We start from the raw sequence: 15,842 nt of genomic DNA on the forward strand, positions 1-15,842 counted from the left end.
AAGCATTTTGTTTAGGGCTCAGATAAAAATAAGCAGTAGTGGGAATGTTAAGCTAATTCTTTGCTGCTCTCTCCCCCCCCTAACTCTTCTTCCCAAGCAGCTGCAGCTCTAACAGCTGGGCACTTCAGGCCCTTCCTAAGCCAGAGCTGAGGATTGCCATGCCAGCGTGCTAGGGAAAGAAGAGCCTAATGGCATTTATTCAGTCCCACCCAGAGGAAGTAGAGGGAAAAGTCATCAGTCTGTAAACATTTTGTAATAGCAGTGCCTTAGAGAGTAGGACATCAGTGGCAGCAGCTCTGGTTCTAATAGCGTGACTTGAAGCCCAAGGGTTGAAAGGAGGAATGTATGTACGTGTATGAGGAAAGTCCCAGTTGAGGTGTATGATAATTCTGGTACCGGCTTTGGATAGGGGTAAGTTGCACTTTGTTCCCTCTTCCCAGGGGGCAGGACAGTGCAGTATAACCCTTCCTCCATGCGTGCAGTCCTATCAAAAAGTAGCTGTGAAGGGAGAAAGTTACCCTTCAAACCCTGGCTGCTCCTACATGCATTCAACTGCTTCCAAAGGCAGCTACAGCTGAGTAAAGAGTCATGCCTTGAGCTGGACCAAACAGATGCATAGAACTTTTAAAAACTAAGGACAGCTGCAATTCAACAAGACAGATTGCTTTACAACTGATGACTCTTCTGTCCCCCAACCCTCACTCCCATGCATGTGGAGGACAGGCAGTGTTGGGATAGGGTAGGTTGCACCAAAGTGTGACACACACCTTAGGACCCTTTCACATGGGGCTCATTGTACCACTTCACTTTCAATGTCTGGACGTTAAATGAGGTTCAGCACATAGCCCAATCCAAACAGCACCAAGATACCCCTGCGGTGGCAGAGAGGAACAATTCACAGGCTGCATCCTCAGCTGTGGGGGTGTAGTGTCCACATACTTACAGCCAATCTTCACAGCCTGCCTAATCTCAATGGAGGGTGCCCTTACTGTCCACGTAAGAAATAAACACTGATCCTTAAAACATGCATAGCCACAGAAAAACACTTCCTCTCCCCAACAAACAGACACTGCTACTGCTTGACACAAGCAGGTGACCCTGTTCTCACCGGAAATAAACATCTTGATCCGTGAGGGGATTTAGTCCCCTGGACCATGTCCGTTTCAGACTCACTTGTCTCTTTAGCACATAAAGTCAGCACAAGATGCAACAAGATTCAAGCACAGAGGTAGACATTTTCAAGGGGGAAGGGTGGCTCCCAGGGTGGGTTTCCCTTGAAATTTCCTGGTGTCCACCCTATTCCCGGGACACCCCCCTCCCCATTGGGGGGTTCAAAGTTTCTTCCTCATTTCACCTCAGCGGGTGGAAAACAGAGAGAATTCCTTTGCAGAAGAAATTCTTAAAAGCAAACCTCTTTCTAGTCAGGCACATGGAGTCCAGACACACAAGGAGGCCTCATCACCACTTAGTCTCTTCTGAAGTCTCTCCCATCATGATAATCAGGAGCTGTTAAAACAGTCCACTGGTCTCTGTTGCTTAGACGCTGGGGAATAATGAAGAAACAATGAAAGCCATGTTGCCACTGAAGGACATGATGGAAAGGTGATATGGCACACAAGGGAGGAAACAGACACCATAAAGGGTGCAGAGACTAGAGAAAACCCATTCAAGGACAGGCATACTTTCCCGGGGAAAGCTGCTGCGTTATTCCCTAGGGATAGTATGATCTCTGGGTAAACCTTCCTCTGAGGGATTTGTGCAGGGAAAAGGGAAAGAAATGTTAAACTTTAAAAAACCAGCCTCCCTCCCCTGCTCTTAGTTGCAATGTCAGTGATCTTGGGGGGCCCTGAGCGGCAGGCAGAGCAGTTCTGCCAGGGAGGAAGGACTGGTGATACTGTGGCCAGCCCAGCCCAGCGGATTGGGGTTACCATTCCTCTTTCCCCTTAGTTTTGGGAGATGGATGATTTCCCCTGGCGGTAGTGGCAGTATTGCTCGGTGATATTCAGGCAGGGGCACAGGAGTGGTACTTAGAATGGCAGGTAGCTAGGGCAGGGGGTGCTTGGGGAACCTGATGCTACCCCCTGAGTTCTAGGATGTGGGTCTCCCCTCTTTAGTCCCCAGGCCCCACAGGCAGTAGTGTCAGGGGGCCTCCCAGCAACAGGGGCAGCGTAAAGAGCTCCTGACCAGCTGCCTAGGCTGGGGCGGGGAAGGAGAGGTGGTATTTCCCGTCCGTGCTAGGAGGCTGAGCTCCTGAGGGTGCCCAGGGGCACGTTAGCGGGGTCATCTCCCTGGCCCCTCAGTTCTGCCAAGTGGAGCTCACGTGAGCAGGTAAGGCGTAGAGGTTAGGGGGGCAGGGAGAGCTCGGGGCTACCCTCCCTGCCCCTCAGCACTAGGCGGCCAGCCCACGGCACTGGGTCAGGAGCAAGGCGGTTGCTATCAGTGCAGCGGGCGGCGCTGGTGGTGCCGGCGAGGGGGCTTGGGCTGCGGTGCGGGCGTGAAGGGCAAGAGGCGGAGCGAGGCTCGGGTAAGATCACCCCGCGGCGCTGCAGAGCGGGCTCGGGGCAGGTGTTCCTAGCTGGCCACGTGGGGGCGGAGGGGGCAGGGTTACTAGCGGCAGCTGGGTGGAGGGCGTGGCGGGGCCGGGCCGCAGGGTTAGCGGGCGGGATGCGAGGGGGCAGGGTGAGCCGGCGCGGGGTCAGTTCTGGGCGCTGCTGACCGCCAGGGTGTTGACGTAGCCGTGGGGCCCCACGTCGTTCTCGGAGATGCAGTGGCTGAGCTGGGCGGCGCCGGGCCCCGGGCCGGGGGCCGGGCTGTATTTGGCGGCCCCGGCCCCGGCGGCGGGGCGGAGCAGGCAGCAGGTCTCCAGCGCCTCGAGGCCGCGGCAGGCCAGGAAGAAGAGGTTCTTCAGCATGAAGACGGAGAGCGGCTGCTGGTAGCGCAGCAGCAGCAGGCAGCGCAGGGCGAGCAGCGGCGCGTCCAGCAGCCCGGCGGGCAGCAGCAGGTGCAGGGCCAGGCGGGCGGCGCCGGGCGGCCGGGCGGCGCTGAGCTCGTAGAGCCAGAGCACGGGCGAGGCCAGGCAGAGGAAGTAGACGGCGATGAGCAGGTAGCGCAGCGGGCCGGGCAGCGGGGCCGGGCGGCCGGGCTGCAGCACCAGCTCCAGCAGGGTGAAGCTGTCCAGCAGGTCGAGGCAGGTGGCCAGGAAGGCGGCGGCGGCGCGGTGCTGGGGCGGGGGCTGGGGCGGCAGCAGCAGCTGGCCGGCGCCGTCGGGGCCGATGGCCCGCAGCAGGCAGTAGAGCAGCGGGGCGGAGAGCGCCAGCGTGACGCGGAAGCCGGTGGTGCCGAGCGGCAGGCGCAGCTCGATGAGCTCCAGGATGGAGGTGCCCAGGATCAGCGCCGCCTTGGGGGTGAAGGCGATGGAGTAGATCAGCCAGGCCAGGTGGGCGTAGGCGAAGTCCCCGCCCCGCAGGGGGCCCCCGGCCCGGCCCGCGCCCCGGCCGCCGGGCGGGGGGTGCAGCAGCAAAGGGTGCAAGGGAGGCGGCGGGTGGCCGGGCGGCGGGCGCTCCCGGCGGCGGGCCCGGCTGTTGCGGCAGAAGAAGATGCCCCAGCCGGCCGCCAGCACCAGGTCGGTGGCGATCCAGCTGCACCAGTAGAGGTCGGTGACGGCGATCAGGTAGAGATCCAGCAGCGCGCCCTGCCCCAGCAGCAGCACCAGGGACAGCGCCTTGTAGCCCCAGCGCGACCCGCCGGAGCCCCCGCCCGCCCACTGCAGCCCGCCGCCGGCTGCAGCCGCCGGCCCCCCGGCCGGGCCCGCGCCCCCGTACAGCTCCCCCGCTGTCATGCTGCCGCCTGAGCTGCTGCTGCTGCTGGAGGCCGGGGAGGAGGCGGCGGCGGGGGCCGGCGCGGCCGGGGCCGGCACCAGGGGTTTGCTGATGCTCGCCTCTTCCTCCCCGCCGCTGCTGCTGCTGCTGCTGCTGCGGGCCCGGGCCGAGCCCGAGCTGGACACCGACACCCGCCGGCTACGGCCGCCCAGGAAGAGCGGCTGCAGGTCGGCGGCGGGGTGAGCGGGCGGCGGCGGCGGCTGGAAGGAGCCGGAGGAGGAGGAGGAGGAGCCCGAGCGCTGGTTGGAGACAGCTCGGTGCATTGTCCGCCCCGGCCCCAGAGCGAGGGGCCCGGGCCCCGGCCGCGCCCAGCCCCGGCGGCACCGAGGGATGGGGCGGACAGCGGCTGGGCCAGGGGACGGCAGGGGCCGGCGAGGGCGGAGACCCGGCCTGGATCCGGCGGAAACCCGGAGCGGATCCACGGGCGGGAAGCGGGCTCCGGAGAAAGCGGCGGCGGCTCCGCGGGCGAGAGAGGCGGGCGGCTGCGGGGGATCGGCTGCGGGGCGGGGGGAGGCGGACCGAGGAGACAGCCCGAGTGACGGGCGGAGGAGCTGAAGCACGGCAGCCTTGTTCTCCGGCAGCCCGAGTGGGTGGGTGCGTGGGGTGGAGCGGAGCCTGTGCAGCCGGGAGGCAGGGCCTGGCCCCCCGGGGAGCAGAGATGTGTGCCCAGCCTCGGGGAGAGGAGCCCCTCGCTGGGCGAGGAGCGCAAACGCTGCCGGCCTGGGCAGAGGCAGATTGGTGCCGTTGGTTGTAATGAACACCAGGCCGGATCCTCAATTAGCAATGCCCCCCCCCTCCCCCCGCCCAATACCTGTGCTACTGCCCATAGGTAGGTAGTGGGGGCAGCCATCCCACAGCCACACAACAATACACCTAGGGGAGGCCCATAGTGCCACGTGTCCAAGAACACCCTCTATGGCCTTATTCCTGGTGTCTAAGAGCTGTTATGGATCTGGTGCAGCCAGGCTGACCACATAACTGCTGCCAGTTCCTGACCGGCACTGTCCCCTCCTGACGACAAATCTGATTTGCAGCGCTGGATGCACAAGGACTTTGTCTCCAAGGCAGGCAACTGACCAAAAAGGGCCAGCCACTGGTGGCCATTGATGACTTCAAGCCTCTCAAGGCCAGTTCTCAATGCTACATCCATAATACAGAGAAAGTCAAACCATCTTATGTCCAGTAGTCACCACTGGCAATGCAGACAAAATGCCTCCAGCCTCCTGCGCCCTGGTTTAAGCAATGTCTGTGTTCAGCTCCATATAAGAGGAGCAGATGTACACAGGTGGGATAAATCTATGATTTAGCATGGCTGCTAAACCTATTCTCCTTAAGAAGTCTGGCTGACTGTGCCCATTTTTATGACAGTTTACTGCCTAGCTCGATGAAGTCAGCCACTATTTCCATGGCTTGCCGAGGAGGACAGATGTCTTGTATCACACCTTTTTTGCCAAAACTCTGGATTTTTGTTTTTGCCCAAGCAACCCTTAGCCCAAGGGCAGCTGCCTCATGCTGGAAGGCTTTCTAGTGCAGCTTTGAGATCCGTTGTGGCCTGACCAAAGAAGATAATGCGACATCATTCACGTTGGTAAAACCGGGTGAACCAACAATTGCACAGATATTTGGTTTAGGTTTGACACTATATATGGGGTGAAGCACAGATGTGACCACACCCCCCCCCCCAATCCATCCTTTTTCTGCTGCATAATGGATTCGCGTCTTAAACATATCTCTGCAAATATTGGTATAACTGTCAGGTTAACCACATGACAGGCTTGTCTTCAGTTACATGGAAAGCCCTCAGGCACGCTGAAACCTCCAGGAGCACTGCCCCATCCCAGCATCTGCTGCATATGCTCATGGTTGGAGGGAAGAAGAGGGCACCTTAGAACTGCAGGGCAGTGGTGTAGTGGTTAAAAAAACAAGTGGGTAAACTAAACTCCATAATTCTCAAGTGAGCCATGGGTAAACTCTGTTTACTCACGTTCCTCCACAACAAGTGTGCTGCAGTGATAACGTGCTCACCTTTTCATCATTTCTTTTGGAGAGGAGTACACCAGAGAAGGGATTTCATCCAACCCAAGCCTCCTTATTGGAAGGCCACACTAATTTTTTCAGCCCAGAAAGTGAGGAAACCCATGTACACCGCATTATGCCCCTCCGCCCCATGCTCTGTTTTGAGAGGCGTAGGCTGAAACATACGCTTGAGTAGCTGCTGCATAGCCATACTTGTGGGGATTGACACCTCCTACTGTTGAGCTGTGGCATCTTCTGGCTGGCAGTGGCCATTGGGACCCTCACACCTCCGCTCATGGAGGATGCCCAGGGTGGTAAAAAGGGAGTGTCCTGAACCACCCCTCCGTTTCTTTGTAGCCATTGAGGGTGCAGTGAGCTGACACTCTGCCTCGTCAGTTTCCCCCCCCCCCCCTTTCTCTTCTTCTGCCCTTTCATGGCTATTTTTGGTCTAGTCGGTTAGATTGGCAACTACAACTTTCTTGCAGAAGAACCAAGAGGAAATGGTATGCTACCAGCATGCATAGCTTCCGGCCCCACAGCTGCAGGAGGATCACCTCACACACCCCCTACAGTTGAGGGAGGGTCCGCCGGCCCATTCGACTAAGTCTGGTAATGTGTCAGTCCAGCATTGACTTTAGCTCTGTTAGCTTAAGTGGCTGGGTGCTTGGCTTAAGCAGTGGCCAGGTCCCTGCTTTTTAATCCAGCTGACTGAGCCTACCTGTGAGGTTCTGGCACAGTCAACACCGCACCAAAGTCCCCAGATCCCTCTGGGCCGTCATAGCTCGGTGCCAAGCTTCCTGTACGGCAGCAACGTATCCAGCAACGTGTCCAAGCTAGTGCCAAGGTTCTGCCATCATGGACTCTAGTGAATCAGAGGTCGCATGGTGAGCATCCAACGTGGCACTAAGGTCCCCAGATCCAGCCAAGCTAACTGAGTCCAGCGCCAAGGCTCTGGCACCATGCTCTCTGGTGAACCACATGATGAAGCGTTCTGCTGCCCTGCATCCTCAGATAGCTCTGTGGATTTTGAGCCATGGTTTTGGCATTAGTGACCAGTGAATCACTTGCTGACGTGGCCAGCACCAGTAAAACTGGTATTTGGTATCTGGATGTTTGGGATCCTCAAATGAGATAAAGGACCCCCAGTTACTTGGGGTAATTGGTGAATAGTGCTTTACCTCAGCCAGACAGCAGATGAAAATTGCTGGCTATAAGATGACATTGGTGTGATTATCAATCACTTCTTTTAATGGGACAAACTCTGTTATATCAGGCCAACTAGTTAAAAGTATCCATGAGATACTTCCCTTCAAGCAGTTTAAAAGTGAGAGCAAACCCTGCTATCCTGACCTCATCTACCTCAAATGTCAGCATATTCATGCATGTATCTGTACTCATGCTGTAGCTGCCCTTTGGTCCATAAACAGATTCCATAGTAGTGTAACTGGATAATACCTTTTCTCCAGGTCGTGTCTGTGGCTTCCATGTAATCAAGACATTATAAAAAGTACCACCCATTCTTGATATTACTTACATCTCAGGTCATTCAAGATGTAAGAGGCGAAAGTGACACGTGTTTATCATGGAATTCCCTTCTCACCTCCCTTACCATCTAAAGTAATATTTCCAGATAATGGATTGGGTTGTTCACTTTGTTCTCCAACCTTTTCAAGGTTTGTTGGTTCCACTTCAGGATTCGGCAGGCGAGAGCTAATTGTTTAACCTGCACGGCCTTTCTCCCTTTGCTCAAAACCAAAGACTTGTCTACCAAAGAAAATGTCCAGGTAGATGCTTTGAAAAGACTTTCTGTACAAAGACACAAATGTCTTACTTAGCTCTGTTTGGCCATACGTGTTATGTAAGGGGAGTAAGTCTCAACTAGGTATTGTCACTAGTTCTGATTTAAAAAAAACAAAAAAAAAAACCTGACACGGTGTCATTGACAGACAGTTTGCTTTGACTGGAATAAGGAATTCCTATGTACATTCCTGCTAACTTTGTTGATTCTGGAGAACTGTAGATCAGATGGGATTTTTTTTGTCACTAACCCTAAGTGGTCTTGGCAGTTTTGTTTGCAAAAAAAAAACGTAGTTATAATGTTAGCACCACTTTCTAATTTACTGGTGCTTTGTCTTCAGATTGGGGTAAGTGAACTCACCTGAGCTTGAATTTTCTCAGTTTGACACTCAGACTTCTAGATTGCTGATGTGCTTGATGATGACATTCTTTAGAAGTCTAGTGGGTCCTACTGAAAAGCAAAAACTTTTGACCAGACAAATCTCTATTGCTTTTAATGTTGTCATCTTATACCTTGAACAGTAAGACCTGTTTTAGTTCTACCAGCTGCATGGGTTGTGAATTCAGCTACCACTCACACAAACTCAAGGCAACAATCCTTACTCACCTTGCTATAGTATAGTTAATGCAGGGCTTGACAAACCCTGGACGCCAGGTCACATTGGCGCCTAGAAATTTAAGCCTGGCACCTAGTATTTCTTCGGGGGGAGCAGCCACCGCACTCCGGCCAGGGCGCCACTGCACCCATGTGGCAAGGCTGCCACGCTCCAGCCAGGGCGCCCTGTTGCTGGACCCATGTTGTGGGAGAGGAGCGGGGGGAAGGGGCGGGGCTGGGAGGGGAGAGCGGCTTCTGCACTCCAGCCAGGGCGCCCCACTGCTGAGCCTACGTTGTCTGGCTCCTTAATTTTTGGGCTGGCCCCTAGCTCCAAAACAAATTTGTCAAGCCCTGAGTTAATGAAAGGGCTCCTCCATGTACCATTAGTGTTGCTTGCTTGCAGTAATTACTTTGTCCTGATGGCTATACCAAAGGAGTCTGGATTTTCTTAGCAATGAACTTAGCAGTGGATATATTCCTTTTAACTAGGCTGAGGGTATTTCTTACAGTGCCTGGATTTCTTTTGCTTTTTGATTGGAGTCTTGTTTCACAAAGCTTTTAGGACTTGTGCTCTGCTGTTGGTCAGAGTGTCATCTGTCCCACATGCACCCGGCTACTATGAGAAACACTCTGATTACCACCATGGGGGTAAGAGGACAGGCAGACTAAAAAGGAGGTACTAATAAGAGACCTAGTGAAAACCCTTGTGAAAGGGGACTGTTGGCCCCTTACTGCAACTTAGTGGGGGATTTTTGGTTGGCCCTCTCCCCTAGGGTGACCAGATGCCCATCCTAATATTAGGGGGTTTGTCTTATGTAGGACCCTTTTACCACCCCACCCGTCTCGCTTTTTCACGCTTGTTAACTGGTCACCCTGCTCTCCCCATACCAGCAGAAAGGGGCAAGGTCAAAGAAGTGTCAGGATCCTGAGAAGTCCCCAGCACTCCTAGTCAGTAGGATAGACAATACAGGCAGGCCAAAGAGGGAGTCAAGATCCTGTCCTCCTGTGAGCTGGGGCTGCCAGACCAGGGTAACACAGAGCCAGGGAGGGGTCAGGAGCCCAGAGCTGATGTGGAGGAACCTCAGCAGCTGGGGCTGGGGCAGCATCTGAGTGACAGTATGGTGAGTCTCCCATTCTCACAGCAAGTTTGTATGCACTGATGTGGGGAGAAAGAAAGAGATGGGCCCCTTTGCCAGCATCTGTCAGGAGGTATTAAGTGCAGAGGCAGAGGGGGACGTGGCCTGGACAGAGGCAAGAACCGAAGATAGAGAACAAGTTCTGTCACACAGAGACCAAACTCATCCTGGGGCAGTGCCATCACAGCAGCAAATGCAGTTCCAAAAAGAAGACACTGAACATGTAAATTTGTTGTTACTGTAACGTTTATTGCACTTTAAAGACTGCTGCACTGACCCTTACCTAAGCCATTTCCTCACAGTGTTAATGCTGTGAAGGGCTTTTTAATCCCCAAACAGTTTTGGTGTAAATCAATTGTATGTCTGTTTAAATTAATTACAGTGATTACAGGTTAAAAGGATAACGAGAGGTAGGAGTAGCGGCATCCGTGTCCCTGCTCACAGTTACCCATGGAGGGACTGAGGTAAACTTCCAGAAACGCCTGGGATTAGTCCTCCGTGTGTGGTCAGTGTCCTGCTCACACAGGCCTTGGTGGTAGGGGAAGTCAAGGTGGACAGGGGGGTGAAGTGATTTGGCATAGAGACTCAAATGCTTTCGTCACTCAGTTCATCCAGGGTACTGTGTACATAGAGAAATTCTCCTACTACAGTGGAACAAATCCCCTGCTTACACTTAGGAAAAACAGAAATGTCATTCTCAATCTCAAAAAGTAAAATGTGTGTGGTCAAATCCTTGAGCACTGAAGGGTAAAATACAATGAGCTGTTTGCCTGACAATCCAATATATCACAAAACCATTGGTGCAGCCCATGCAGGTGTTACAGTTCTTTTAACAACAATCAACAGTAGCAATGAAGCACTTAGAAGTGCAGGTTATTTAAAATGTAGTCATCTCCTCCATTTTCAGCAACATCCAAATTATGGCTGAGGTTTCTGATTAAAACTGATACTGAATGCAACTGCTGTAGGCATATTTTATAAAATAGATATTACAACTGCCTAAAAATTACCATATTTGTTCAGTCTTGACAATTATTTGGGAAGTAAGAAGCAGAGGTCTGCAAAAGACCTCCCCAGTTTCCCTCCCCTTCTCCCTCATCCCTCTTTAGTCAGACAGCCTGGCTTTGGCAAGGGGCAATTATTTTTTTTGGCAGAATTCAAGAGGAAACAAACCAGCTGTTTTACTTCTGGTAAATGAGACAAAATATGCCAAAAGTAAAGACCAGGTGCTAAAATTCTAATTATGTCTCTCAAGAGCTGTCAGAAATTGGGAGCTTGAAGATGGGAAAATGGAAGAGGCTACATTGAATTTAGGAAGTTTGAATTAGAGTAATCACATTAAGCCCCATTTAAAATGCAGCTTGCGTGGGATGGGAACACTGTGTGATTCTGTGATGCGCATTTGACACTGCAGTTACTTATCTGATCAATTCAAATGTGCAGGATGGAAGCCTATTGCCTTGGGTAGAACAGTTTCACCAGCCCCCTAATAAAATACAAAGAAATTTTCAAACACTGAAAATGTTTGTCACTAAAGTGCTGATTCTGTACTATAAATTCATGGCTACAGTCATTTTGCTATAGACAGTACATAAATAGCAATTTAAACTGAAATGATTACAGTCTTTAATGCTAATGTGAAAGGCCATGATCATTTTCCAGACTTTTTTTTAATTAGTGCATGCACTTATTTATGAATAAAACAGGCCATAACAGCACTGGTGGGTGTTTTAGACTTTATCCTAGGTAAAAAATGAAAGTTAAAAAGTCCAGCTTTCTCACTTTTTCCAGTTTAACGAGCAGGAATTTTTTTGTTTCTCTTACTAGTCTTTGTTCTATTACATTACAGTGAATTTATTTATTGCTTGTGAAAGGTAGGGGCATAACACTAAATTCTCCTCTCCTTCCTCCACTACAGCTGCCCTTTCTGGAAGTTTCCCCCACAGCCCTGCCACTGTGTGTCAACACAGACACAGGAGGCCTGCTTCTAGGGTGGAGAGACAAATTCAGGCTTCACATTCATGCCTTCCCCCCCCCCCCTTCCTCTTGCCAGTCTCACAAGAAGTTGCTTACTGCCAGCAGTGATGGTTTTAGTGATTAGATTATTGTCCACCAGGACAAGACTAATTTAATAGAGGCCATTGAACAGGCTCCTGCAGTTAACAACTTGAAGTTGTTGTTGAAGCAGGCTGATTTGAACCACTCAGCTAGCACTGAAAGGCTCTGCATCCCCTTGTCAGAGACATACAATTTTCTGTCATTAAGTTGCTTTAGTAGTGACTTCTAGCAGAATTTTCACCAGCTTCCTCCAACATAACCTAGATCACTACTAAAAGGGGAAAAAACAAACCTCAGGCTTAGGCTAATCATTTAATAAGGAGGCCAGATAGAAGATGGCAAATTTATGCTTACAATCATGTGATCACCTCATCCAATCAGCAGTCAGGCTTATTTGCCAATCTTCCAGCTGCCAGAGGACTGTGGGCTTTGCACATGGACGCTAAATGGAACAGTCAGTTTTGGTGAAGTGAATGGGAGGGTTCTGAACAGATTAAACAAACCCAGACTGCTCCTAGACTATTACAAGCTGGAGGTTTCCACATATTGGGAGTCCAAGCCTACTTCCCTTGAAGTCAGAGTTTTGCCTCTGGCTTCATTGGGAGAAGGACTAGGTTGCTTAGTATAGTATAGTATAATTCCATTCACCTCGCTAGGGGCTAGTCCATGTTTGTGTCAGGCAAGCAAAGTGTCACAGTTCAGAGCAACTGCACCTGTATCCCCCCTCTGTGGTCCAGCACAGGCACCCACTCTAGGCTTCAGGCACTCTGACCATCATCTCTCAGGTGGAGACATGTCTCGCTGCACTATAGTAGGATATCCCAGCAAGAGACTCTGCCTCAGCAGGCCTGCTTACTTTGCATTCAGAGACTAACTTAGTAATAGCCCATCATTATAAGGTACCATACAGCACTTCCTATGCAAGCCTATTTAATCCTTAAGGTAAAGGCAAACACAAAGCAATAAAGGAACTTAGCCTGCATGCTTAATAAGCGTACCAGAGATCACCCCAACCCAAGCATGGGCTCTGGCAGGAGCATCCCTTCAATAGCCCACCCGAGGGGTTTCAAGTTCATCACAGTATCAGCTCAGAACAAACATCCAGCCTGAGGGAGCTTCAGTAACCCTAGTCCTTCCAAACCTGCTCTAAGGATTGGGGCCCTCTGTGGACTGGGGGGATCCTGTCCATTTGCTGGATAAGGAAGTAGGCCTTATGCCTGTTTAAACTTAGGCTGTTTATCCAGAAATCCTTTGTTTGTTGGTCCCTGGAGAATCCAGTTTGAACACGTATAGCTGCACCTGTTGGGGGAGGAGGCTTCGAAGGGCTGAGAATTACATTAGCATCCCCCTCTTCCTAGAAAAGGTACCTACAATTCAACAATACTCCACGCGCACACACGAGAAAGTCATTCATCTGGTGCAGTAACGCTGGCTCATCGAGCTGTGTGGGCTGATGTCCGAATGGACACCACTGCTCCCAAAGAGCTCTGATCAGAAGAGCAGGGCACGGGTACCCCTACAGTGGAGGGCCCACAGGAACATTACTCAAAGAAGAATTGCATATTTAATACACTGGTTCCCAAGGGTATTAAATGTAATTCAGTAAAGTTTCCCTTAATTCCATAAGGTTTGTCCAGGACAGTGTCAGTCTGTCACAAGTCTTCCATGATCATAACCTTCTTGGTGGGCAGTTTTACACTGGGGCTGGTATTTTTCAATTTCAATTTTGAAAAGTGACATTCACGTGACCCTAGATTTGTTCTGTCTCTAGGCTAAGATGGCATTGCTAATGTACCGGATGCAGGAACTGAAAGGCCAAGCAGGGATTGCTGACCAATCCCTTTTCCCCAATTAACAAATGTAGCTAGTATCTGTCAGAGGGTAACTGGCCTCTATGAAGAGAGATGGGATCAGCCATACCTGTGCCATAATTAATTAGCTGCTACCCAGCCTGAGGTGGCAGGATTAAGGAGGGTCAGGTGATAGAGTAATGGACACCTGGGTCTTAGAAAAGGACAGAGTGAGAGCAGCCTGGAGCTGGAATCACAGGGAATGGGGGAGGCACCTGTGGAAGCCCCTAAGCCAGAGCCTGTAGGAGGCTGGGTACTTCAGGGGAGCCAGCCTGAGCTATGTCGAGCACTGTATCCCAGCCCTTGAAAGACTTGTCGCCCAGAATGGGGCTGGGAATAGGGCCCAGAGGGTGGGTTGAAAAATTGCCAAAGGGCCTTTTTGTTTGTTGAACTTTTGCTACCCTGGAAGGGGTTGTGTATTGTGTGTGTGTGTGAGACTTAGCTGGAGGAGTAAGCTGCATCTCCAACCTCAGACTGGTGTGTGAAGAGATAAGGCGACCCATCTCTGTGAAGGAAACTGAAGCTGGAAGCATCTGCAGTGCCACACTCTGCCAGCAGGGGGCACTACAAGGCAGCCACCCCCCACTGCAATATCTCTGCTAGGAAGTTTGTTCGTAGCATTAAAAAAAACTGACAGAAACAAATTATACCAATGAAATTCCCCTCCATGCCAAAAAAAAAGGAAACCTGCCAGGAAAGTTAGAAGTGTCATAGGCCAAATTTATCCCTGGGGTAGCTCCAGTGACTTACGTCAGTTTTACACCAGGGGTGAATGTGGCCCATTGACTGAAAATTGTTTTAAGGGTGTACTGTCTAGGCCACATGTGTCGGGTCACGCTCAGAATTTTTGGACAAACAAAATACAGAAAAAGAGATGTCCCCTTAAAAAATACAGGGCAACCCCTAAGACAGAAGCAGCTAAAGAGTCCAGGAGGCCATTGCAAACATTCACTGTTTTAACCCAACTTCCACTGTCTTAGACACATACACTGGTTCAAAGGAATAGCTCTGGAATCAGGTTGGTTTTAATATTAAAGCTAAAATTCACATCCAAAATAGATAGACTCTGAAAAAACTGCCACTGGAATAGGGAAAGAGAAGGATAAACTCCAGCACTGAGATTGGAAGGAAGGACACTTCCTTGATATGCCTCCCCAAGTCTCCGCTCACCCAATCTAATCTTGTGCCACTGGTGGGGTCATCTTCCTCTCCAGAGATTTCTCTCTCCTCACTCCCCTTCCCCCCTCCCCCCATTTCTACTGGATGAAATTCAAGCTCTTCTGCAAGTACAAGGTCCTAGGTAGTTTTGCTCTTCTTCCTGCTCCACTTTACTTTTTTCAGACCTCTTGCCTTATTGCTCCCTTTGAGCTTCATCCAAAGCCCAATGAAATTAATGGAAGATGCTGATGCTCAGCAGCTGTCAGGATGAGCCCCTTAGCATGTTAGCTGTTCAGGGCAGGAAGGATGTTGTTCTGTGCATGGAGAGTGCTCTGTAAAAAGCACTACTATATCAATCATTGAAGTCCCATATCTATAGCTGCTCAAAAAACCCAAAGAGAGGCAACTTTGCTCCAAAACAGAAGAAGCTGAAGTGTGACAAGACTCTGGGGGGGGTTGAGGGTTTACTCAGTTACACAGCTGGGAGTACATAATATAGAGTAAGAGACACTGGCAATGACATTGAGGCTAAAGTCCCACAGGATACCAACACTTCTTGTTACATACTCCCAACTGTTAAAGGGCTAAACTCTACCCCACTTCCTGCAGCTAATTAATTCCTCTGCACAGAAGGCAAACCAAGGGATTTCACTTCACTCCAACACAGATTCAGACATTACAGAACTTTTTTTCTGTTCTCCTCTGCCCTCCGCATCCCCAGCCGAACACACGCAAGCATGCTGCAAAAAATAAACATTCTACCCAAAAAATCAGGCCCTTAAGATTCTTAGAAAACAAGCATTTGCTCCCCAGCGGTCACACAGTCTATGGACAGAGGTTGCTATCAGTGGTGCACATGTTTTGGGGTGGAAGGGGGTGTGAATAAGCTTCTTGCACTGCTCTTTAATTCCTCACCACCTTTGGCTGTTGCAGACAGACTGCAGAATGCAGTGTATGTGCCCTTACTTGGCTGGAACACTGGATTTGAGAGCAGGGAGTAGTGGAAGGTCCTCCCACTATTCCTCTACCCCGCCCCAAAGATGAATGATTTCAAAATCCTACTTAAAAGCCTTAGGGTGAGTTTCAAGGAGGACACACAGAGCACCCCTTTATTACCACCACTGAGCTCCAAAAAATACAACAGACTCAGACAGTTCTAAGCCATGGCCTTTCACCTCTACCATGGACAGACTGATCAGCTCATCCAATCCAGCTCCCTGCAAATGCAGGCTTGTTGTTCCCTCTTAAGTCTAGGTCCTGGGTGGTTCTTTGGCATTAGGGTTCCCTTATGATATGAATTGTGCTAACTGCTCCCTGATCACCTACACTCAGAGTCACAACAGTCTAGATGGTC

The 15,842-nt window shown here is 51.2% G+C and overlaps 1 protein-coding gene across 1 annotated transcript; it reads right to left on the bottom strand.

Moving 5' to 3' along the window:
* Positions 1-2,581: 2,581 nt before the first annotated feature.
* On the bottom strand, positions 2,582-4,422 carry TMEM121B (transmembrane protein 121B). Its single transcript, XM_067536121.1, has one exon. It carries the CDS (start codon positions 4,139-4,141, stop codon positions 2,696-2,698), a length of 1,446 nt encoding a protein of 481 aa, XP_067392222.1. The 5' UTR covers positions 4,142-4,422; the 3' UTR covers positions 2,582-2,695.
* Between the last annotated feature and the right edge of the window lie 11,420 nt (positions 4,423-15,842).

Source organism: Emydura macquarii, unplaced genomic scaffold, assembly GCF_026122565.2.
Source record: "Emydura macquarii macquarii isolate MOO-44397 ecotype Brisbane River unplaced genomic scaffold, CSIRO-AGI_Emac_v2 contig_3530, whole genome shotgun sequence".
Classification (NCBI taxonomy): domain Eukaryota; kingdom Metazoa; phylum Chordata; order Testudines; family Chelidae; genus Emydura; species Emydura macquarii.